Raw genomic sequence first — 25,536 nt, 5'->3', positions numbered from 1 at the left:
AACATGATCTATGTGGATCTATCCAGATCCCTCATTCTATTCTCTCCTCGAACATAATCTAAGTGGATCTGACACCTCAGTTAAAATCCCTTTGACGTGTCTGAAGTTAACTTTACTTTAGAGGTAGGTAGTTGTGACACACCTGTCAGACCTCTTCTCTGAAGGATGTGGAGAGCCTTATTAAACAAGACTAAACGGATTGTGAAGATCTGATTACACGCCCATTAAGTCTCTGTTAAACAGCCAACAGTCTAAATAGTATTTTGAAGGAGTGGAGGTTTGCTGATATGCTTTACTTCACAGCTTTTGGGAACTCTCTCTCTCTCTCTACATACACCTCCCTTTTTCTACAAGCACTCTCCATCCATCTGTCTTTCTACTTTCCTCTCTCCCTCTACATCAAAGGGTCCCTGTCTAAGAGGAGCAGACAGGGTTGGAGGGTGAAGCAGGAACGTCCGTGAAAGGACCATAAAGATCAGAAGGTGAAGAGAGGCATTGTGGAACAGTGCTGTCGTTAACCAAGTAGCTTCAGCCACCTGCAGAGCTACTGCAAATCATATCCTACAGTATTGACAAGAGTGCAGACTAACCTCAAGTGCTACTGGTGGAAGGAAGTATAATGTAAATCTAGGATAAACAATTGAGGGGAGTAGAAAAAAAAATAAAACAATTGCATGACCAGTAACCTTAGACTGTGTTGGAATGTCGACAGCAGGTCTTAGCTCCAGTGTGGTAAGTTAGGAAGGAAAAGGATCAGAATCGGGGGGGAAAAACCTTGAGGCAAGACAATGTCTGCAGAGTGTGATGGGATTGCAGTCATAGAGTGCCCTCTACTGGCTACAGAGGGATACAGCTGTTAACATCAGGAGAGAAGCAGCAGAGCAATGTATTTAAAGAACTGGGACATTGAGGTTTTAGTCAGTGTGAATTTACCAACGTACCCCATTAAAACATGGGGAATATAAATAATGATATGCAACTATGTTTAGATTTAGAACAATATGCAAAATTCACTGACAGTAGGTACTCTTCCCATGACAGACTGACCAGGTGAAAGCTAGGATCCTCTTATTGATGCCACTTCATATCAGTGTAGATGAAGGGGAGGACACAGGTTAAAGAAGGATGTTTAAGCCTTGAGGGCTCCCGAGTGGCACAGGGGTCTAAGATACTGCCTCTCAGTGCTAGAGGTGTCACTAGAGACCCTGGTTTGATTCCAGGCAATATCACAACTGGCCGTGATTGGGAGACCAACAGGGCGGCGCACAATTGACCCAGCGTCGTTAGGGTTTGGCCGGGGTAGGACGTCATTGTAAATGAGAATGTGTTTAACTGACTTGCCTAGTTGAATATAATAAAAAAAGACATGGATTGTGTATCTGTGCCATTCAGGGGGTGAATGGGGAAGACTAAATATTTAAGTGCCTTTGGTAGTCAGTGTCAGGTGCACCAGTTCGAGTAAGTCAAGAACGTCAACGCTGCTGGTTTTTCACACAACAGTTTCCTGTGTGCATCAAGCATGGTCCACCACCCAAAGGACATCCAGATAACTTCACAACTGTGGGAAGCACTGGAGTCAACCTGGGCCAGCATCCCTGTGGAATGCTTCTGACACCTTGTAGTCTGTCCAGAAGAATTGAAGGTGTTCTGAGGGCAAACATGGATGCAAGTCAATATTGCGAAGGTGTTCCTAATGTTTATACATTAGTGCATATGCTCTTACTAGCATGTATGCTGATTCACAGTAGTGTCAAATCAAACTAGTATAGGAGTCTAGAAGCCATGGATGTTTAATACATTTAATTTCTTTATTTTTAACACTTTTTAAAAACAATCAAAAAAAATAAGAAAGTCATTTCAACAGGCTTTTTGTGGGATGATCCCACCGATCCCTTATCGAATACAACACACTCGGTACATCAATACATTGAAAACAATCCTCCTGCTTCTCTCAGAGTGAAGGAGAAGGGTAAACAGAGTTTTATTTAAAAAAAAAAAAACATTTTTTTTTAAAGAGTCAGTATTTTGGAAGAACGTAAAAAAGTATAATTGTAAAGTCAAAAAGAAAGGTTTCCGTCTCAGGAAAGAAAATAACAAAAAAAAAAAAAAGTAATGCTAAAATAATTCTAGCTGAAACGTACAGTGCCTTCAGAAAGTGTTCAGAACCCTTCCCCTTGTCCACATTGTTACGTGACAGCCTCATTCTAAAACGGATTAAATTCATGTTTTTCCTCAATATACACACAATATACCATAATTACAAAAAGAAAACAGGCAAAACATGTTTTGCTCATTTATTCAAAATAAAACTGAAATACCTTATTTACATATGTATTCAGACCCTTTGCTATGAGACTCTAAATTGAGCTCAGGTGCAGCCTGTTTCCATTGATCATCTATGAGATGTTTCTACAACTTGATTAGTCCACCTGTGGTAAATTCTATTGATTGGACATGATCTGGAAAGGCACACACACCTGTTTATACAAGGTCCCACAGTTGACTGCATGTCATAGCAAAAACCAAGACAGGAGGTCAAAGGAATTGTCCGTAGAGCTCCGAGACAGGATTGTGTCGAGGCACAGATCTGGAGAAGGGGACCAACACATTTCTAAGGTCCCCAAGAACACCGTGGCCTCGGTCATTCTTAAATGGAAGAAGTTCAGAACCACCAAGACTCTGAGCAATCGTGGGAGAAGGGCCTTGGTCCGGGAGGTGACCAAGAACCCGATGGTCACTCTGACAGAGCTCCAGCGTTCTTCTGTGAAGATGGGAGAACCTTCCAGAAGGACAACCATCTCTGCAGCACTCCACCAATCAGGCCTTTAAGGTAGAGTGGCCAGTCGGAAGCCACTCCTCAGTAAAGGGCGCATGACAGCCTGCTTGGAGTTTGCCAAAAGGCACCTAAAGGACTCTGACCATGAGAAACAAGATTCTCTGGTCTGATGAAACCAAGATTGACCTCTTTGGCCTGAATGCCAAGCACCACGTCTGGAGGAAACCTGGCACCATCCCTACGGTGAATCACGGCGTTGACAGCATCACGCTGTGGGGATGTTTTTCAGCAGCAGGGACTGGGAGACTAGTCAGGATCGAGGGAAAGATGCAAAGTATAGAGAGATTCTTGATGAAAACCTGCTCCAAAGCGTAACAGGACCTCAGACTGGGGCAAATGTTCTGCTTCCAACGGGACAACGACCCTAAGCACACAGCCAAGACAACGCAGGAGTGGCTTCGGGACAAGTCCCTGAATGTCCTTGAGTGAACCAGCCAGAGCCCGGACTTGAACCCCATCGAACATCTCTGGAGAGACATGAGAATAGCTGGGCTCCGACCCTCCACCAGACAGAGCTTGAGAGGATCTGCAGAGAAGAATGGGATAAACTCCCCAAATACAGGTGTGCCAAGCTTGTAGCCTCATACCCAAGAATACTTGAGGCTGTAATTGCTGCCCAAGGTGATTCAAGAAAGTACTGAGTAAAGGGTCTGAATACTTATGTAAAATGTGAGTTTTTTATTTTTAAAAGCTGTTTTTGCTTTGTCATTATGGGGTATTGTGTGTAAATTCAAAGAAAAAAAAACATGAACAAGTCAAGAGGTCTGACTTTTCCAAATGCACTGTGTATTTGCATTATCTCTGGAGCTACTGCTTCCACAGAACGTGGAGGCTACATTTCAAGCTGTCTTTGAAAAGCCAGTCAGGTAAAAAGCTTATGTCTTAATAAAAAGAGGCAGTGTTGTATTTTGAGACAGACTTGAATATGCAAATAAGCCCATATGCAGAGGGCTTGTCTACATTTTCTAATGCTCTGTATAGTAATAATAATTCATATTTTGTAAAGTGGTTTCTTGCATCATACAACACAATACAATTTACAGTCACCTATTTGGCCCACGGTGTTACAGACCAGGTACAAAATAATTTATTAATGTCAAGCCCTTCATAATGTAAAACTCATGCAATGTAGGCCTGTATTGAACACCACATGTAGGCTATATCATAGAAATCAAAAGCTATTTCCACGTGAAAAAGTTCTGGGATTTGCTCCATTGGTTTTGTTGGAAGGCCTACATAATGCTCCAATAACCCATTGGCTACTGTCTAGATCTGTAAGGCTACAGCCCCACCACTAAACCATGCAGGAAGTTACACAGAATTCTCACAACGTTTAAGTTTCCGTTCAAAAAAGAAAAATAGGCACCATAGGCACCATGTCCGTAAAATATAAATAATGTACATTTTATTTTGTCCTCCGATGAGGCGGGGGGCGCCTGGCAGGTGGTGGTAGTATATTTTAGATTTAAAAAAATCTTCTGAAGTTTGAAATTTCAGACTTGATTTTCCCTCCTGAAAAATGTATCAACCCCAAAAAGAATGTCCAATAATTATGATCCACATAATAATTCACATTTCCTGTTGCTGCAGGATTATTTTCCTGCTGTAGCAACCTGGCTCAAATGAAGACGCTATATCTGTAGCTAGCTAACCTGACTTACAATGTTAGATAGGCATTAGTGGACATTTCTGTCAGTTCTTGGGAGGTTCAACTAGAAAAAGCATTCATAAAATACATGAAGACTTCTCCCCTGCACAAAAAAACAGCTGTGTATCACAGGTCAGACCATGTTGTTGTTGCAAGTCCACTATGGGAGGACGAACTCAAGGCAGAGTAGAGGTGATGCCATTGATAGACAACTTGAACAAACCACAATGCAGCCGATGTGATTGGATATTCTGTCAAACAATGTTTGTGTGCCGGTTGTTAGATCTTAAAAAGAGAATAATAAATCAATTAAAAAAATGTCCAAAAGCTGTCAATTACCCACTAAAGGAAATGCTGGTGTGTCACCAGATTCTCCTTGCTGTCCTGGTTGTTGAAGGCTTTGCTGGGGTCCACTCTGCGTTGGGGATGGCCTCCCTTCTTCTGACGGGACACCTGGGCACGCAGCTTAGACAGCTCCTACACACACACACGCTTTACAATCATGTCTGACTGTAGTACAACCAAAAAGCTTTGGGCAACACCCAGTCCCTTCGTGGATTTAAAAGAAGTGGATATATGAAAACAATAAATGGTGAAACTCCTACTGCACAATTTGGTGGCAAATAAAGTGTAGTTGTTACTATAATTATATTTTGTTTACTTTAAACAATATAGCCCATGCTTATATTTAAATCAGCAAACTGACCTGTTTGAGGGAAATGTTCTCATCTTTGAGCTTCACCACGTGTCTGATCTTCTGTTTCTGGTTCTGGTGGCCCAGCAGACGAGCGTAGGCGTCCGCTAGCCGTGTTAGCTCCTCCTGGTTCGCCCCGTTCTCGTTCAGTAGCGATTCCCGCTCTGCAGCAAACCCATTCAGCTGCTCCTGCAGGGCCAAACCAACCGGAAGCAGAGATAGGGGAACATAGAATTTAAAAAACTGTGAATTGGGCCCATCTTTAAGTCAATGACCACTTCTACTCATACTACTTCTATGGGGGAATGTAATTGAACATTGACAACACATAAGAAAACACTCAGATGAAGTACATTTCCCACAACACAGCAGTGGACTGACCTGGAAGGGCTTGACCTTGGCGTAGAGCTCCTCGTACTGTCTCCTCCAGTGTTCCGTCTCTGCATCACTGAGAGAGAGGAAAGGACAGAGTTAGAACAGTGTATTTAAAGCTTATTGTCTTATAATACCATTGTCTTCTACTTGATGATCTGAGTCCATATTCATAGTCTCAGAGTAGGGTGCTGATCCAGGATCAGTTCCCCGCCTGTCCATGCAATTGTATTTATTAATCTATAAAGGGGAAACAACCTTAAGACAGTTTAGTCCTCCTCACCTCTTGTCTTGAGTCTCCAGCAGCATTCTCTGGAAGTCTCTTCTCTGTTCCTCCATCTCCCAATAGAGAGTCACCTTCTCCTGGACCTCCACATCCACCTGGCTCTGGAGAGAAACCTCCTGGACCTCCACATCCACCTGGCTCTGGAGAGGAAACTCCTGGACCTCCACATCCACCTGGCTCTGGAGAGAAACCTCCTGGACCTCCACATCCACCTGGCTCTGGAGAGGAAACTCCTGGACCTCCACATCCACCTGGTTCTGGAGAGAAACCTCCTGGACCTCCACATCCACCTGGCTCTGGAGAGAAACCTCCTGGACCTCCACATCCACCTGGCTCTGGAGAGGAAACTCCTGGACCTCCACATCCACCTGGTTCTGGAGAGAAACCTCCTGGACCTCCACATCCACCTGGCTCTGGAGAGAAACCTCCTGGACCTCCACATCCACCTGGCTCTGGAGAGAAACCTCCTGGACCTCCACATCCACCTGGCTCTGGAGAGAAACCTCCTGGACCTCCACATCCACCTGGCTCTGGAGAGAAACCTCCTGGACCTCCACATCCACCTGGCTCTGGAGAGAAACCTCCTGGACCTCCACATCCACCTGGCTCTGGAGAGAAACCTCCTGGACCTCCACATCCACCTGGCTCTGGAGAGAAACCTCCTGGACCTCCACATCCACCTGGCTCTGGAGAGAAACCTCCTGGACCTCCACATCCACCTGGCTCTGGAGAGAAACCTCCTGGACCTCCACATCCACCTGGCTCTGGAGAGAAACCTCCTGGACCTCCACATCCACCTGGCTCTGGAGAGAAACCTCCTGGACCTCCACATCCACCTGGCTCTGGAGAGAAACCTCCTGGACCTCCACATCCACCTGGCTCTGGAGAGAAACCTCCTGGACCTCCACATCCACCTGGCTCTGGAGAGAAACCTCCTGGACCTCCACATCCACCTGGCTCTGGAGAGAAACCTCCTGGACCTCCACATCCACCTGGCTCTGGAGAGAAACCTCCTGGACCTCCACATCCACCTGGCTCTGGAGAGAAACCTTCTCTTCCATCAGTTCTACCTGGTTCTGAAGGCCCTGATTGTCTATTTCAAATATCGCTGCTGTTTTCAGATCATCCCTCTCTTTCTCTACCTCATTCATGTGGTTCTCTAGAGATGGCAGATATTTCTTTACCTGGTCCTCCATCTTCTCCAACTGGTTTTGAAGACTCAGTTTCTCCTTCTCCACCTCCCCTACCAAGCACTGAAGAGTTAGCTTCTCCTCCTCTACCACCTCCACCAGTCTCTCTCGCCCCCCCACCTCCTCTGACATCCCTTGCACTTCCCCCTCTCCTTTCTCCTGCTCCAGTAGCCTCTGCACCCCCTCTTTAGTTTGCTTGAATAGCCTTTGAAGCTCCACTTTCTCCTCTCTAGCTTGCTGGAGTAGCCTTTGCACCTCCCCTTTCTCCATCCTCTCCTCCTGCAGCTGTCTCTGCACCTCCTCCTCAGCCCTCTTCATTTCATCATCTCGCTGAGCTAGACGTGTCTGTACCTCCAACAGAATTCTAGAGATGGGGGGAGAGAGAGCGAAAGGACAGGGGGAGAGAATGGAGAGGGGGGAAGAGAGAGAATGGAGAGGGGGGGAAGAGAGAGAATGGACAGGGGGAAAGAGAGAGAATGGACAGGGGGAAAGAGAGAGAATGGACAGGGGGAAAGAGAGAGAATGGACAGGGGGAAAGAGAGAGAATGGACAGGGGGAAAGAGAGAGAATGGACAGGGGGAAAGTGAGAGAATGGACAGGGGGAAAGTGAGAGAATGGACAGGGGGAAAGTGAGAGAATGGACAGGGGGGAAGAGAGAGAATGGACAGGGGGGGAGAGAGTCAGAGGGGGGAGAGAGAGTCAGTCAAAATCCCATCAACATGCACATTCAATCACCAGATATTGAGAAGCTTTATGATGAGCTCACCTTGCATACTCCTTTCTGGCTTTCTCCTGACCCTGCTGGTTAGCTAGATGTTTCTCCTGTTCCTCCTCCATCTCCTCCCTCAGCTTTTTCACCTCCTCCTCCTGTTGATTCACTCTCTCCATCTGCTTAGTCACCCTCTCCACCTCGTCCTCCAGCGCTCTACTCCTATCCTCTGCTCCCTTCAGGGCCTGTCTGGTGCTGGTGGAACAAAATACACATTTTTATGTCTTAAAGACGATTTATGCTCAATCTGGAAATGCAGTGCGGAGGCTCTGTATTCAGGGTGTGACAATTGTGGAGGCTCAGGAGGTCTAATCAAGCTCCGTACGGCAATACCGTGTGCCTCCCAAATTTTGTAACAATGCCGAGGGCTCTGTATAGCGCCGCAGGATTGATTGACAGTAGGTGGGGGCAGTATATCCTGTATAAACACAAACGCACTTCCTTGACAACTTCATTCATAACAGCTCAGCTCCACGAAGCACAAGAAGTAGGACTGTCTTGAACGGTCCGGAAATGCTGTTCTGACACTGTATTGCCTTTACAGAGCCATGACTGCTAATACTTTGCCCCAAAGTTAAAGGGACAGTTCACTTAACATCTGAAACTGCATTTTTTAATCTGTCAAAAGATAACTTTAGTGAAATGTTTTTCCTTGTGAGAGGAGAGTGAAAGACAAAACTGTCCCTTGAAGCACATTTGTACTGGACAACAGGGCAGGGGCAACTCCTTACCTCTCCAGTTCAGTGGCCATGTGTCCTATCTTGCTGAGGGAGGTGGTGTGTTCCTCCTGCAGCCTCCTCGTTTCAGCACCGTGCACCTTCTCCAACGCCTCCACGGCACTGCTTCTCCTGGAAGGAGATGCAACGCACACTGTTGAAAGGAGCACTTTGAGCAAAGGTGAGGTGCATTATCCCTAATCTTGATAACAGGGCTCGACATTAACACTCGTCCGCTTGCCCGGGGCAAGTAAATGAAAATTGTCGGGCAAAAGCAGAATATAGATTTAAGTTGTCTGAATGGAAAAGTAGAAAAATAAAATAAAAATCCCAGTATGAAACTTTTACACAGATCAGAAATAGGATCAGATCGTCCACTGGAAGGATGTTATAGTAACTACCGACGCTCCCCGCGGCCCGACGCTCCCCGCGGCCCGACGCTCGTCCCTTAGAACAGTGAAGCCGTCTCAAATCAACACCGTGCTGAAAGGACCCTCTATTCCACACGCAGCTACTGCTTTCATTTATTAATAGTCGGGTGACTTTGGGAGTTTCAGTAAGCAACAAATGTGAGATGCCTTCAACTACATTAGCCTACTTTATTCCAATATTTTCATCATTCAGTGATAATTACCATATAATATTTTAGCCTTTTACAAGGTTATAGATACACATGTCTTAATTAGTTGTCTTGCTTAGAAGTAGCCTACCATAGCAATTTGATCCCTGATTAACTGAACGAGGCAATTATTTTATGAAGACAAAAAGCATTTGGTTGTAATTGTAATGTTGCAGTATTTTATAGGCTATGAAGGGTGGCCAACCATCCTCCAGAAGAGCCTTAAAGGGGCAGTGCTGTATTTTGAGACCGACTTGAATATGCAAAGAAGCCAATAGGCAGAGTGAAGCCTACCTACATTTATGTCTGATTCTCTATGGTAGCAATAATAATGATAATAATGCATTTTATTTGGTGGCTAAAAAAAGCCCTGCATAATGAGTAACTATTTGGGATACAAGATCATTGATTGAGTCCAGTCTGACTGCAGCTAAACTCCTCACCAACTCCAGCCAAGATACTTAAAACAAATTTGAACACTATTTCAAACCCGACAGAGCCTGTGTTATTCATTCATTCTCTCAGTTTAGTTCTACCCCTCCCCCACCCCCACACACACACACACACACCCCACCTGTCTAGCAGTGCTCTGGTCTCAGTCAGTTCCCTCTCCATCTCAGTCTTCTCCTGCTGGAAACTCTGTAAGGCCTCCTCTCTCCTCTTCTCCTCCTCCTCCCTCCTCTCTTCCTGCAACTCCAGAACTGACAGCTCCACTAGAGCCTCCTCCAACTCATCCTCCAACTGTTTCCCCTCGTCCTCGGTCTCCTCCCTAATTCTCTCCAATCCCGAGGCCAGGGAGGCTGCACGCTCCTGGGGAGAAAGAGACACAGAACCAGTAAGTAGTGGAGGTGAGTATTCTACTCTGCAGAGTCAGGTGTGGGATTTGAAATGGGGGCCATATTGGAGCCAAGTCACCCCCAACGCCACTAACCTTTTCCTTCTTCAGTTCCTCAGTCAGGGAGGTGTGTGCCTGCGCCAGCTGCTCCTGCACTTCCTTCTCACTCCTCCAGTTCTCCTGCAGGAGGCTCAGCTCTGCAGTCAGCTCCTCCACTCTCCCCTGGCCCCTATCTAAAGACAGATACACACAGACACTTGGTAAAGAGCCAACACTGATAACAGCAACCTGGAGACATTTCCCCAAAACCCTGACTCTTCCTGATAAATCTGCTTAAGTTCCCATTAGACCCATTCTTCCCATTAGTTTAGGGTATGTCAGTATTATAATTAGGGAGTCGGGCTGTATGTATTTGTTTACTTCTCTCCTCCTCCAGGATTTTGCACTTCTCTCCCAGATGAGCTATTCTCTCATCCAGCTCCTTCACTGTCATCCTCAGCACCTCCCTCAGACGCACTACCTCCGCATCCTGTTGCCGCACTGCACTCTGGGAGTCAGACATTTCCTGGTTGGCCCGCTGCATCTGTGTTTCCATATCTCCCAATGCCTTCTGGGAGGACGTCAGCTCCGCCTCTCGCCACTCCAGAAGCTTCTCGGTCTCCTGCAATGCATTCCGGGAAGCCTGCAGGTCCTGTTGACCTTTCTCTGACTCCTCCTCCTTCTGACGGAGAATGTTCTGAGAGATCCGGAGCTCCGCGGTGCACTGCTCCAGCTTCTGCTCAAGATGACTGAGAGAAAAGAACGTGGCATGAGATCAAATGCTTTTGTTTTGCATGTCAACCAAGACCATTAGGAAACTGATGTCATCAATTTCAACATAGAGAGACATATAAGAAGAGGTCGAGAGGACAGCATTCTTCACAAATAAAGCCATTCATGTAAATTATTCTGAAAGCAGTTGTTCAGGGAAGAGATGTGCATTTGCTCACCCCAGTTTCTCGTGCTGAGACTCAGACATGCTGTTCTCCATCTCTGTCTTCTCACGAAGCTTCATACGCAGGTCCTAAGGAGACATAACAGTATGTTATAACAGTTTAGAACTACCTCTAAATTATAATTTCCACACCACGATGTAAGCACGATCATGGACTATTCAAGTAGTTTCTCCATACACATTTCTTTCTTCAGTAAACAGTATTGTGTTAGGATAGATACAGTTGAAGTCGGAAGTTTACATACACCTTAGCCAAATACATTTAAACTCAGTTTCACAATTCCTCACATTCCCAGTGGGTCTGCAGATTCAATACACTCCATTAGTATTTGGTAGCATTGCCTTTAAATTGTTTAACTTCGATCAAACGTTTCGGGTAGCCTTCCACAAGCTTCCCACAATAAGTTGATGCATTTTGGCCCATTCTTCCTAACAGAGTTGGTGGAACTGAGTCAGGTTTGTAGGCCTCCTTGCTCGCACACACTTTTTCAGTTCTGCCCACAAATGTTCTATAGGATTGAGGTCAGGGCTTTGTGATGGCCACTCCAATACCTTGACTTTGTTGTCCTTAAGCTATTTTGCTACAACTTTGTAAGTATGCTTGGGGTCATTGTCCATTAGGAAAACCTATTTGCGACCAAGCTTTAACTTCCTGACTGATGTCTTGAGATGTTGCTTCAATATATCCACATAATTTTCCTACCTCATGATGCCAACTATTTTCTGAAGTGCACCAGTTCCTCCTGCAGCAAAGCACCCACACAACATAATGCTGCCACCCCCGTGCTTCACGGTTGGGATGGGTGTTCTTCGGCTTGCAAGCCTCCCCCTTTTTCCTCCCAAAAAAATACAATGGTCATTATGGCCAAACAGTTCTATTTTGTTTCATCAGACCAGAGGACATTTCTCCAAGAAGTACAATCTTTGTCCCCATGTGCAGTTGCAAACTGTAGTCTGGCTTTTCTATGGCGATTTTGGAGCAGTGGCTTCTTCATTGCTGAGTGGCCTTTCGAGTTGTCGATATAGGACTCGTTTTACTGTGGATATAGGTACTTTTGTACCAGTTTCCTCCAGCATCTTCACAAGGTCCTTTGCCGCTGTTCTGGGATTGATTGGCACTTTTAACACCAAAGTACATTCATTTCTAGGAGACAGAACGCGTCTCCTTCCTGAGCAGTATGATGGCTGCGTGGTCCCATGGTGTTTATACTTGCATACTATTGCTTGTACAGATGAACGTGTACCTTCAGGCATTTGGAAATTGCTCCCAAAGATGAACCAGACTTGTGGAGGTCTACAATTTTTTTTGACTTAAAATACATCCACAGGTATACCTCCAATTGACTCAAATTATGGAAATTAGCCTATAAGAAGCTTCTAAAGCCATGGCATAATTTTCTGGAATTTTCCAAGCTGTTTAAAGGCACAGTAAACTTAGTGTATGTAAACTTCTGACCCACTTAATTTGTGATACAGTGAATTTTAAGTGATATAATCTGTCTGTAAACAATTGTTGGAAAAATGACTGGTGTCATACACAAAGTAGATGTCCTAACCGACTTGCCAACACTATAGTTCGTTAAGAAGAAATTTGTGGAGTGGTTGAAAAACTAGTTTTAATGACTCCAACCTAAGTGTATGTAAACTTCTGACTTCAACTGTAGATAGGATAGATACATGTTTCTTCCCTCAGTGACCAGTATATGTTTATACCTGGATGTGGTCGTTGGCTGTGTCCAGGTAACCCTGAAGAACATTGACCTCCTCTCTCAGCTCCTGGATCACAGCTGAGAGACAGGGATACAGAACATTGTTAGAATGATGCTATCTAATTATACAGAAAAGGATGGGAGAATGGACACACAGAGACAAACTACTTACCTTGCAGTGTACCCATCTCATTCTCCAGCTCCTCGTTGTGGACTTTGGTGTCGTGGTGAAGGTCCGCTGTGAAAACGAAACATTACATTTAAAAAATATTTCTCAGAGGCACAGCACTTCGAGAAAAACATATTTTAAATAGATGTGCTGTTTATAAGGTTTAATTGATTGATAATAACTAGGCAGGCTAACGATGCTGTGTCAGTGAGGTCAGGTGGTCTCACCCAGGTCCTCGTTCCTCTCCCTCAGGGTGGTGAGTGTAGCTCTGGCCGCCTCCAGGTCTGTCTCCAGCAACATCACCTGGCCCCCTGTACTGATCTGAAGGAAACTGAGTTCCTTATAGGACAACACAAATGTTACTCAACCAACCACACTGCTCAGAGACACTACACATGCAGGAAACACAGCTCCTGAACAAAAACACAATATCAGCACACAATTTGATTTAGAGCGAGATGTACGCAAGGCAAACACCCCTATACAGACAGGATAGTGAATGGTGTGTGAACAGGGACACTTTGAGTAACCAAACATTGCAGATAGAAATGTGATGAATAGAGCCGACGTGTAACTTACTTTACATAGCGTATTTAAATGTGAATATAAGAAAACGCTACGTACTACTGACGTGTCCCAGGTGTCATACCTTGTCCTTGACATCCAGTTTGTTTCTTGCCTCCATCAGCTCCATAGACATAGACTGGAATCGCTTCTTAGTTGTATCTGCAGAAACCTAGAGGAACACAACGACAACACAGTCAGACATTTACAAAACAAGGTACAAACAGAAAATGTGAACATTTGTTATTGGACAAGGTAGGGTAGTAGCCGATAGCAGGGTGGAGGTATTGTTTTGTCAACTAGACCCAGATGACACACGACCTATAACCATAACAACCAGTTTATACCTTTTTAACCCTGTAGCTAAAGACTTTTGCTTTAAGACTATTGGGCCGGTTGCCCAGACACAGATTAAGCCTAGTCCAAGACTAAAAATAATTCTAAAAGGAGATTCTCCATTGAAATAGCTTTTAACTCCAGGATTAGTCCAAATCAGTGGAAAAGCAGCCCATTGAGATGAGCATGCCAACACTTGATTGTACCATCAAACACCACATTACCTTGTTCTTGAGGAAGTCGCTGGTCTTCTTGAGCTCAGCCAGCTGTCTCTCCAGGGTGGTGACGTTAGCTGCCAGACCAGTCTTCTCCCTGACCACAGACAACAGCTTGGCCTCCACCTTCCTCAGCTCCTCCTCCAGGGTTACCAGGCGCCTGTCCTGCTCCCCGCGCTGCTGCACCAGGGAGCGGATCTACAGGAGGGAGGAGACGGTTAGTGTGTGCTAAAGCAGTGAATCAAACAAACTTAGGGAAGAGGCAAGTTAGGTCACAGCTGCTGTAGGTCACAACAGCTGCTGTAGGTCACAGCTACTGAAACCTCGCCACATCAATGATAAATCTTGTCAGATTTTTTTTCTTCTTCAACTGGTAACGGTTGCGACTATTGCGACAGACAAGACATATTTGCTCCTCAAACCAGTCTGTATAACTATACAACCTCTTTCTCCAGGAGTTTCTGCCGTTTCAACTGCATCGATAGGCCACTCTTGTCTTTCTTTGACATGGACCCGTCAACCTGGGTGAAGGAGGAATGGACCAATTAATTGCAAAGGAGAGCCATTGGGGCGGCAGGGTAGCCAAGTGGTTAGAGCGTTGGACTAGTAACCGAAAGGTTGCAAGTTCAAACCCCCGAGCTGACAAGGTACAAATCTGTCGTTCTGCCCCTGAACAGGCAGTTAACCCACTGTTCCTAGGCCGTCATTGAAAATAAGAATTTGTTCTTAACTGACTTGCCTAGTTAAATAAAGGTAAAATAAAAAATAAAAATAAAAATTGCATTAGGATTCAAGGGATAGTTCAGGATTTTGGCAATTAAGCTTTTTATCCATCAGATGAACCCATGGATACCATTTTTTTGTCTTTGCATTGAATTTGAAGGAAGATGCCAACTAGTGTTATTGGTAACCAGCATTAGCACAATTAGTGGAAGTCTATGGGAAGAGCTAGCATGCTAGACTTTCAGTCATTGTGCTAACACTAGTAAGCAAGCTTCCTTCATACATACCGGACACAGACATAAAAATGGTATCCATGAGTTTCTGACTGGGGAAGTCGATAAAGGGCTTCATTGCCAAAATCTCAAACTATCCCTTTAAAGCACCAGGGTGTATTCATTAGTCGGATTCCACTGCAAAACATTTTGCAACAAACTGTTTACACCAAACGAAAATCGTTTTGCAAGGAAAACTAGAGTTGATCAAGTACAAATTCAGGTAGGTCCCTCCATGTTTCATTATGTTTGCTTCCTCAAGTAAATTGTCTTATGTCACTGTAGAGCCTCCAGCCTTCCTCAATATGCCTCAGCTAGCCCTTTTGTTCCCCCTCCCACACATGCGGTGATCTCACCTGGTTTAAATAGTGTCCCTAGAGACAAAACCTCTCTCATCGTCACTCAATGACTAGGTTTACCTCCACTGTATTAACATCCTACCATACCCTTGTCTGTACATTATGCCTTGAATCTATTCTTCCGCGCCCAGAAACCTGCTCCTTTAGCTCTCTGTTCCGAACGCACTAGATGACCAGTTCTTATAGCCTTTAGCCGTACCCTTATCCTACTCCTCCTCTGGTGATGAGGTTAATTCAGGCTCTGCATCGCCTAGCTCCACTCCCGATTCCCAGGTGCTCTCATTTGATGACTTCTGGAACCGCAAAAGCCTTGGTTTCATGCATGTTAACATTAGAAGCCTCCTCCCTAAGTTTGTTTTATCCACTGCTTTAGCACACTCCGCCAACCCTGATGTCCTAGTCGTGTCGGAATCCTGGCTTAGGAAGGCCACCAAAAATCCTGAGATGTCCATCCCTAACTATAACATTTTTCAACAAAATAGAACTGCCAAAGGGGGTGGAGTTGCAATCGACTGCAGAGATAACTCTGTAGCCTATGTCTTACTATCCAGGTCTATGCCCAAACATGTCTCTCACCGTTGCCGCTTGTTATAGACCACCTACAGCCCCCAGCTGTGCCCTGAACACCAAAGGTGAATTGATTTCCTCCCCATCACTCTTCAGAACTCATACTGTCAAGTGACCTAAACTGGGACATGCTTACACCCCGGCCGTCCTACAATCTAAGCTAGATGCACTCAATCGAACAAAAATTATTCATGAACCTACCAGGTACAACGCCAAATCCGTAAACATGGGCACCCTCATAGATATCATCCTGACCAACCTGCCCTCTAAATACACCTCTGCTGTGTATTTAGCGATCACTGCCTCATTGCCTGCGTCCATAATGGGTCAAACGACCAACCCTCATCAATGTCAAACGCTCCCTAAAACACTTAAGAGAGCAGGTCTTTCTAATAGACTGGGCCCAGGTATCCTGGAAGGTTATTGACCTCATTCCGTCAGTAGAGGATGCCTGGTAATTCTTTAAAAGTGCTTTCCTCACTATCTTATATAAGCATGCACCATTCAAATAAAATGTAGAACCAAGAACGGATATAGCCCTTGGTTCACTCCAGACCTGACTGCCCTTGTCCAGCACAAAAACAACCTGTGGTGTACTGCATTAGCATCGAATAGCCCCCGCGATATGCAACTTTTCAGGGAAGTTAGGAACCAATATACACAGGCAGTTCGGAAAGCAAAGGCTAGCTTTTTCAAACAGAAATTTGCATCCTGTAGCACAAGCTTGAAAAAGTTCTGGGACACTGCAAAGTCCATGGAAAATAAGAGCACCTCCTCCCAGCTGCTCACTGCACTAAGGCTAGGAAACAAACACTGTCACCACTGATAAATCCACAAGAATTTCAATAAGCATTTTTCTACGGCTGACCATGCTTTCCACCTGGCTACCCCTACACCGGTCAACAGCACTGCACCCCCCACAGCAACTTGCCCGAGCCTCCCCATTTCTCCTTCACCCAAATCTAGATAGCTGATGTTCTGAATGAGTTGCAAAATCTGGACCCCTACAAATCAGCTGGGCTAGACAATCTGAACCCCCTTTCTAAAATTATCCGCTGCAATTGTTGCAACCCCAATTACTAGCATGTTCAACCTCTTTCATATTGTCTGAGATCTCTACAGATTGGAAAGCTGCCAGTCATCCCCCTCTTCAAGGGGGAGACACTCTAGACCCAACCTGTTACAGACCTTTATCTATCCTACCCTGCCTTTCTAAGGTCTTTGAAAGTCAAGTTAAACAGATCACTGACCATTTTGAATCCCACCGTCCTTCTCCTCATTGCAATCTGGTTTCCAAGCTAGTCATGGGTGCACCTCAGCCACGCTCAAGGTCCTAAACGATATCATAACCACCATCGATAAAAGACTACTGTGCAGCAGTATTCATCAACCTGGCCAAGGCTTTCGACTCTGTCCATCACCGCATTCTTATCAGCAGACTCAACAGCCTTGGTTTCTCAAATGACTGCCTCGCCTGGTTCACCAAATACTTCTCAGAAAGAGTTCGGTGTGTCAAATCAGAGGGCCTGTTGTCCGGACCTCTGGTAGTGTCTATGGAGGTGCCATAGGGTTCAATTCTCAGGCCGACTCTTTTCTCTGTATACATCAATGATGTCGCTCTTGCTGCCGGTGATTCTCTGATCCACCTCTACACAGACGACACCATTCTGTATACTTCTGGCCCTTCTTTGGACACTGTGTTAACTAACCTCCAGACGAGCTTCAATGCCATACAACTCTCCTTCCGTGGCCTCCAACTGCTCTTAAATGCAATAAAACTAAATGCATGCTCTTCAATCGATCGCTGCTGGCACCTGCCTGCCCTTCTAGAATCACTACTCTGGACGCTTCTGACTTAGAATATGTGGACAACTGCAAATACCTAGGTGTCTGGTTAGACTGTAAACTCTCCAGACTCACATTAAACATCACCAATCCAAAATTAAATCTAGAATCGGCTTCCTATTTCGCAACAAAGCTTCCTTCACTCATGCTACCAAACATACCCTTGTAAAAGACTATCCTACCGATCCTTGACTTCGGCGATGTCATTTACAAAATAGCCTCCAACACTCTACTAAACAAATTGGATGCAGTCTATCACAGTGCCATCCATGTTATCACCAAAGTCCCATATACTACCCACCACTGAGACCTGTATGCTATCGTTGGCTGGCCCTTGCTTCATATTCGTCGCCAAACCCACTGGCTCCAGGTAATCTATAAGTCTTTGCTAGGTAAAGCCCCGCCTTATCTCAGCTCACTGGTCACCATAGCAGCATCCACCCGTAGCACACACGCCAGCAGTTATATTTCACTGGTCATCCCCAAAGCCAATTCCTCCTTTGGCCGCCTTTCCTTCCAGTTCTCTGCTGCCAATGACTGGAACGAATTGCAAAAATCAATGAAGCTGGAGGCACATATCTCCTTCACTAACTTTAAGCATCAGCTGTCAGAGCAGCTTACAGATCATTGCACCTGTGCATAGCCCACCTGTAAATAGCCCATCCAACTACCTCATCCCCATATCGTTATTTTTTTTTTGTTGCTCCTTTGCACCCCAGTATCTCTACTTGGACATTAATCTCCTGCACATCTATCACTCCAGTGTTTAATTGCTAAATTGTCATTACTTCGCCACTACGGCCTATTTATTGCCTTACCTCCCTAATCTTAACTCGTTTGCACACACTGTATATAGACTTTTCTATTGTGTTATTGACTGTATGTTTGTTTATTCCATGTGTAACTCTGTGTTGTTGTTTGTGTCACACTGCTTTGCTTTATCTTGGCCAGGTCGCAGTTGTAAATGAGAACTTTTTCTCAACTGGCCTACCTGGTTAAATAAAGGTGAAAAAAAAAATGTAAAGGTTTTCCGTTGCAAGAATCCAACTAATGAATAGACCCCAGTACTTCAAGGTTATCTTGATGGTGTGGCTGTGCCAACCAGGGACAATGTGATTATTGTGTTAACACCAACTTACCAGTCCATCCACAGACATGGTCCTACGCACAGCCACAGGTGACGTGGGCACATCTTTAGAAGGAGATGGTGGTAGGATGCTGGGAGCTGAGTTGGGAGGGAATTTGGAAATTAGAATGGTGTAGATAAGTAAAAACACATCTAGGTTTAATGACAGTCTAATCATAGATGTTTAAATATAGATCTATTGTCAATAGCATGAGGTATTTTCTTGACTAAAACTTCAGTTGTTTGACAGTTAAACTTACCATCACCGGCCTTGAGCAGTTTGAAGCGCTCTGACCGGAGGAAAGAGGCAGGTCCCTTCACTTCTCCTGGTTTCAGCTCGTAGGTGCCCGGTGCTGGGGCGCAGCCTGAACAAAACGTGTTGAAAACAAGACTGCCTGCGTTTACACAGGTAGTCCAATTCCCATATTTTGCTAAATTATTGTAAAAAAATAACGGATTGGTCAAACGACAAATTAATGAGAAAAATAGTAGAATTGGGCTGCCTGTGTAAACGCTGTGGGCTGGCTATCTCATTAGCTAGCTAACATGTCATGGCATATAGCTAACGTAACCGACATGGATATTTTGCCCTTTGCTTGAAACGGAGTAAGGTTTGGCATTCCTAGCGAGTTACCAAACCAACAATACGTTAGCTAGCTAGTAAACAATGTTATAAAAAAATATTGTTGGACAGCTACATTAGCTAGATGAGCGATAACGTTATATTAACTGTTTCGAAAAAGCAACACGCTAAGTTAGTTGGCTAGATTCGCTCAATTAAATCATTATCAATGCTTTAATTTACCGATATTTTCATTAAATCGCTTCACTGGAGCTCTTGAAAAAGACATGGTTTGGAAGAAATAGTTCACTAGAAAATCGGTAGTTACAGTTTAAGTTATAGCTGGTCACGATAAGTGCCAAAGCAGCGCTCCAAATTCAAAACATCAACACAAACCGATCCCCTGTAAAATTTCAAAACCAGTTACGTCATAACCAATCAGAAAAGAGACGACACATACTTAACCAATCAGGGCAGAGGAAATTAGACTTCCGCCAGCGCCCACCAGCCCCTCCTTCTCCTCATGATCGCTGTGGCTATATTCAAATATATTTAGTATTTTTTTTAATTACAATGTACACGGTCATACATGATTCTTAATAAAATTTTAGTTAGACATTTATTTAATGGAAATACAACAATTTACTTTCCTTTTGCAGGATCATTCGTTGTACATCTTTATATTCTTATTTTCTAATTTTTGTATTTCAAAACATGATCACTTGTACAACAATATCATTAATATCATCACAAAAACCTAAGGTCACAAATGTATCCGTAATGACAATATATCGCTTTTCTTTTCATGCAAAAGGTTTGAAAATTATGCATTGATAACTTTTACTTATCAACATATTCACCCATTGAATGAACAATAAAAGTGTAGTTGTGTGAATAAATAAAACAAAAAGAACCATTGGAACAATAACAAAAAATGAAACAAAGGGGAAACTGACAATGTGGTTGCTCCTTCATTGATGTAACGATCATTTTCCTTCATAACAATCAAAAACTGGGACAAAATATTTTGATAACACTGCTTAAGCTAAAGGGGAAAAACAATAGTGAATACATTTAGGAAAGGTCCCTTTCTCCATTTCTGGTGTGTAGTTCGTTCCTAAACTGGAAAAAGGCAACTACTTGATTCCTTTATTTCTTCTTCTATAGGAGGGAATGAACTCTACAGGAGTTCGCTTGGTCCCATTCACTCTCTGAACAAATCTAATACAGTAACATCATCCTGGCCTCTTTTTTATTTTACAATCAAGAAGTATTTCTAATGTTTTATTACAGAAAAAAACTCAAATAAAACATTAGTGCAGATGATGTCAATAATTTGTAAAATGATAAACAATAACACTATTAAGCGCACATACAGAATATAAAAACGTTTCAATAAACTGACAAGACAGTAGGTGAGGTTTCTCATCAGAAGAGACAAGTTATACCAAGGATGAAAATTGTAATTAACAATAATTAATTAAAAACAATAACAATTACAACACTCAACTTCTCTTTTTAGTTCAACAGTGAAATTTACAGTGGAACAGAATAAAAATATACTCAGAGGCTAAAACCCCCAAAATATGGGTAAAAATAAATAAAAGCAACTCAGAAAAGCAGTCAAGTGTCCTTGTTATGCAGTCAAGTGTCCTTGTTATGCAGTCAAGTGTCCTTGTTGTGAAACAGTAGGGTTGTGTGAGGGGAGAAGAGGTGAGGTGTGGCTAACTACTCCTATGACACTGGTTTACTATGCTTGGGTATGTCCAGGGAGATTTGGGTTGCATCCAAATGGAACCCTATTCTCTATGTAGTGCATTACCTTTGACCAGAGCCCTGTAGGCGCTGGTCAAAAGTAGTGCACTTTATAGGGAATAGGATTCCATTTGGGGCACTCCTGTGTTAGCTTCTGGGATTCATTAATTATTTTGTTGACTTGTGCGATGATGGATGTTATGGGGGAAAATTACACTGATGACATTGGTGTTAAGTATCATCGTAATACTTAGCACCGGTGTGGACTTCAATAAGCAATTCAATAAATAGCCGTTAGGTTTGCTTTCGTATGTAATCTACAAAATAATAATCTCAAGTTATAGGTCATTTCAGAATCTGATTATTTGTATGCGTTGAGGTTTTGGAGATTATTCCAGCATATCTATCATCTTTTATTTAGGTTGATTGTTGTTGCTCACTAAATGGTTTCTCAGAGATATCTGATAGACTGTTGATTGTGACTAGAGGGGAAGCAGAGTGGTACTGCAGATCTGTAACCACTCAGGATTGGCAGTTGTGTGTTACTGAGGCCATCCATGTGACATATATCTCTTGGGACAGGAGAAGGCATGCTGGGTGTGAGAGTCACATGGGTTGAGAACAGAAAAACATCTGAAAACACCCACAACTCGAAAACTAGACTGCGGTTTTGGGCCAAACATATTCAAAGTTCAGAAAACTCTGTTTGAGATTTAGACTTTTTAATGGATGCTATGTTCCCACCAAAAGTTCCAAGACAGTTGCATTTTAGAATGCAAATTGGAATGTCATTGGTATGGAATATTTGGTGCCAAAATGGTGTACAGTCATACAGAACTCTGGAATCCTAAGGCTCTGAGAGTCTGAATAAAAGACCAAAGAAAGGCAGTGTGTGTGGTGATGATTTGGGTTGGTGTGTGTGTATTTGTACGGTGTGTGTGTGTATGTAGCGTGTGTGTTCTTCTCAGCACGTTGTGGCCAGGGACTGGTGTATAGGTGGCTGGAAGCAGCGGACATGCTCCACGGTGGAACTATCTGTCTCCACAGCCTTCATGTACTTGTTAAGGATGGCAAAGATCTCATTGTTCAGGATCTGGTACTTCCTGATCCGATCAGCCATCTTCTTCAGCGGCTGTGGAGAGAGAGAGGGAGAGAGGGAGGGTTTGAATCGTATGATAGAATTAAAACCACAGACCAGGATTGAAGTAGCCAAGATCTTACCACAAAGATGATGAGCTTCCTCTCACCATATTAATCTTTCTCGTAAAAAAATAAATAAAAATCACCAGCAGTTGACATATCCCTAAATCAGTGGAGGCTGCTGAGGGGAGGACGGCTCATAATAATGGCTGGAATGGAGCGAATGGAAAGGCATCTAACACATGGAAGCCATGATGTATTTGATACCATTCTACTGATTCCGCTCCAGCCATTACGAGCCTGTCCTCCCCAATTACGGTGCCACCACCTGTGCCCTAAATCCCTTCTTATTTCTGTGCTAACATGCTGGTTAAAAGTGTGTAGGTGTGTGCGTAGCGTCAGTGTGTACCCACCACGTTCTTGATGATCTCATCCTTGCCGTCCTGCCTCTGCACCTTGAGCAGGTGGTAGCAGAAGTCAAACAGGTCGAAGCGGCGCTGCTGACCCAACAGCACGATGATGGAGCAGCCTGCCCAGTTCAGCCCGTCACCAAAACACTGTCTGCAGAGGACACGCACAAGGACGGCTTGCTGTTACTAACTTAGTAAGTACTTTGCATTTGTAGGAAACACTTTACAAATCAAGCTTGATTGATGGGTTTATCTACTACTGTAAATCTGCAGTAAAGTCTTTGGTGCCCTGAGAGGACTACAGTATCTACATTGTTACGGTGTGTGAGTGTGTGTACACTGCCATGCCCCCTACAGTAACTACATTGTTACGGTGTGTGAGTGTGTGTACACTGCCATGCCCCCTACAGTAACTACATTGTTACGGTGTGTGAGTGTGTGTACACTGCCATGCCCCCTACAGTAACTACATTGTTACGGTGTGTGAGTGTGAGTACGCTGCCATGCCCCCTACAGTAACTACATTGTTACGGTGTGTGAGTGTGTGTACGCTGCCATGCCCCCTACAGTAACTACATTGTTACGGTGTGTGAGTGTGTGTACGCTGCCATGGCCCCTACAGTAACTACATTGTTACGGTGTGTGAGTGTGTGAGTGTGTGTACGCTGCCATGGCCCCTACAGTAACTACATTGTTACGGTGTGTGAGTGTGTGTACGCTGCCATGCCCCCTACAGTAACTACATTGTTACGGTGTGTGAGTGTGTGAGTGTGTGTACACTGCCATGCCCCCTACAGTAACTACATTGTTACGGTGTGTGAGTGTGTGTACGCTGCCATGGCCCCTACAGTATCTACATTGTTACGGTGTGTGAGTGTGTGAGTGTGTGTACACTGCCATGGCCCCTACAGTAACTCACTCTGCGGTGAACTCGTGAGTGCCGACGGGGATGCAGTAAACAAACTGCATGGCGCTCCAGAGGCGGTGGAACTCCATACACTCGTCCACGTGCATCACGCCATTGGTGGGGGGCGGGCCTCGCCACACGGCGTCCTGCAGGAAGCTACGGATCCTCGTAAGGATCACCTCGAACATGGACAGGCCACAGCAAAGACGCTCCTTGGTCAACAGATCCCCCTCACGGGCTATAGCTATTTGCTGAGGAAAGGAAACATTCGGACAGGAAGGGAGGAGGAAAGGATACATTAGGAGAGGAAGGAAGAAGGAAAGGATACATTAGGAGAGGAAGGAAGGAAGGAGAACAGGGAGTAAGGAGGAGCAGATCAAATAGGGAAAGTAATTGCCTTGGAACTTTGGTGCCAATATGGCTGCCCTTTCAAATTCTACATTTCAAACCAAGATTGCTGAAACTGTCTAATGGCTGTGGGTCAGGACAGAGACCTAGGTGATGAGGTATGATGGTGATGACAAGAAGGTAGAGCTCACCTGAGGGGTCCCCAGCCTCTCAATGAGGGGCACCAGATGGAGTGGAGCATACTTAGCCTCCAGCCTCTTCATCCTGACTTCCAGACGCTCCCCCTCTACACACACACACACACACACACACACACACACACACACACACACACACACACACACACACACACACACACACACACGTTACTACACCAATCACATCAGACATATATGCATAACAATATTGAAGTCCTTATCCCACCCATCCACCTTGTTCTCAATCTGGATCCACACGACTGGACCTATATCACATACCTTTGATGTAGACCCTGGGGAGGATGTTCTGGAAGGGGGCTGCATGAAGCAGGTCACACACCTCCTCCTGGGACTGTGGTTAACACACACACAGACAGAGGGAGACAGAGGTGACATTGAGCACCAGCCAACATCTCTCCTGGACACTTGTACACTACATGGGGTAGTTAGTGGTGATGGGAGGGAGGTGTTATACTCATTAGTAAGGAGTGGAGTCAGAGGTACATAAGCTGTGAGAACGTGTGTTTAAGTGAGAAAGTAGTAGGCTAGTACAGTTATGATGATATAACCCTAGGCATGTGTATGGCTCGTGCACTAAGTACAGTACACTGGTCTGGTCTGGTCTGGTCTGGTCACCCCCCCAGTCGCACTACAGGCTACTGTCACACAGGTCTAGCTAACCAATAGGAATGACTGGAATATGGAATCAGCAAACGACAAGAGATCCAGATCAGGAAAGCTCCACTAAAACACTATGGAAGACAGGATGATCTGCATGCTGGGATCCACCAGTACAAACACCCACCCACCAAATCCACCCACACACCCCCTGAGGCAGTCAGAGGGAGAAACAGACAGACAGACAGACAGACCAGAGGGTATAAGGGTGTAAAGAGTGACAGTCAGACATTGAGAGAGAAGTCAGTGTTGACAGAGAGTATGGAGGTAGAAGTGAAGTTGAGCACAAACTCAGCAAACAAAGAAACATCCCCTTTTCAGGACCCTGTCTTTCAAAGATATTTCGTAAAAATCCAAATAACTTCACAGATCTTCATTGTAAAGAGTTGAAACACTGTTTCCCATGCTTGTTCAATGAACCATAAACAATTAATGAACATGCACCTGTGGAACGGTCGTTAAGACACTAACAGCTTACAGATGGTTGGCAATTAAGGTCACACTTGTGAAAACATAGGACACTAAAGAGGTCTTTCTATTGACTCTGGAAAACACCAAAAGAAAGATGCACAGGGTCCCTGCTCATCTGCGTGAACGTGCCTTAGGCATGCTGCAAGGAGGCATGAGGACTGCAGATGTGGCCAGGGCAATAAATTGCAATGTCCGTACTGTGAGACGTCTAAGACTGCGCTACA

General features: G+C 44.5%; 2 protein-coding genes across 2 annotated transcripts in view; both read right to left on the bottom strand.

Annotated features, from left to right (window-relative positions):
* Positions 1-1,774: 1,774 nt before the first annotated feature.
* LOC135526645 (hyaluronan mediated motility receptor-like) lies at positions 1,775-19,795 on the bottom strand. The gene is made up of 19 exons (XM_064955162.1): positions 19,650-19,795; positions 19,105-19,209; positions 18,858-18,943; positions 14,396-14,473; positions 13,962-14,150; positions 13,487-13,573; positions 13,065-13,176; positions 12,841-12,906; positions 12,673-12,746; positions 10,955-11,028; positions 10,386-10,753; positions 10,062-10,198; positions 9,705-9,940; positions 8,527-8,643; positions 7,793-7,990; positions 5,834-7,390; positions 5,560-5,626; positions 5,191-5,367; positions 1,775-4,961 (listed from the first exon to the last, which is right to left on the bottom strand). Exons 1-19 carry the CDS (start codon positions 19,693-19,695, stop codon positions 4,827-4,829), a joined length of 3,909 nt encoding a protein of 1,302 aa, XP_064811234.1. The 5' UTR covers positions 19,696-19,795; the 3' UTR covers positions 1,775-4,826.
* An 848-nt stretch (positions 19,796-20,643) lies between these two features.
* Positions 20,644-25,536, bottom strand: part of LOC135526644 (cytoplasmic FMR1-interacting protein 2) — a 45,494-nt gene continuing 40,601 nt past the window's right edge. The window contains exons 26-30 of the mRNA XM_064955161.1: positions 24,443-24,515; positions 24,158-24,252; positions 23,631-23,869; positions 22,715-22,862; positions 20,644-22,293 (exon numbers count right to left, since the gene is read on the bottom strand). Of these exons, the coding sequence (XP_064811233.1) occupies positions 22,126-22,293; positions 22,715-22,862; positions 23,631-23,869; positions 24,158-24,252; positions 24,443-24,515 (723 nt within the window). The 3' untranslated portion in view covers positions 20,644-22,125. The remainder of the gene's footprint in view (positions 22,294-22,714; positions 22,863-23,630; positions 23,870-24,157; positions 24,253-24,442; positions 24,516-25,536) is intronic.

The sequence above is a fragment of the Oncorhynchus masou genome, chromosome 32 (assembly GCF_036934945.1).
Source record: "Oncorhynchus masou masou isolate Uvic2021 chromosome 32, UVic_Omas_1.1, whole genome shotgun sequence".
NCBI classification, from domain to species: domain Eukaryota; kingdom Metazoa; phylum Chordata; class Actinopteri; order Salmoniformes; family Salmonidae; genus Oncorhynchus; species Oncorhynchus masou.
This window is presented reverse-complemented; position numbering and strand designations above follow the sequence as displayed.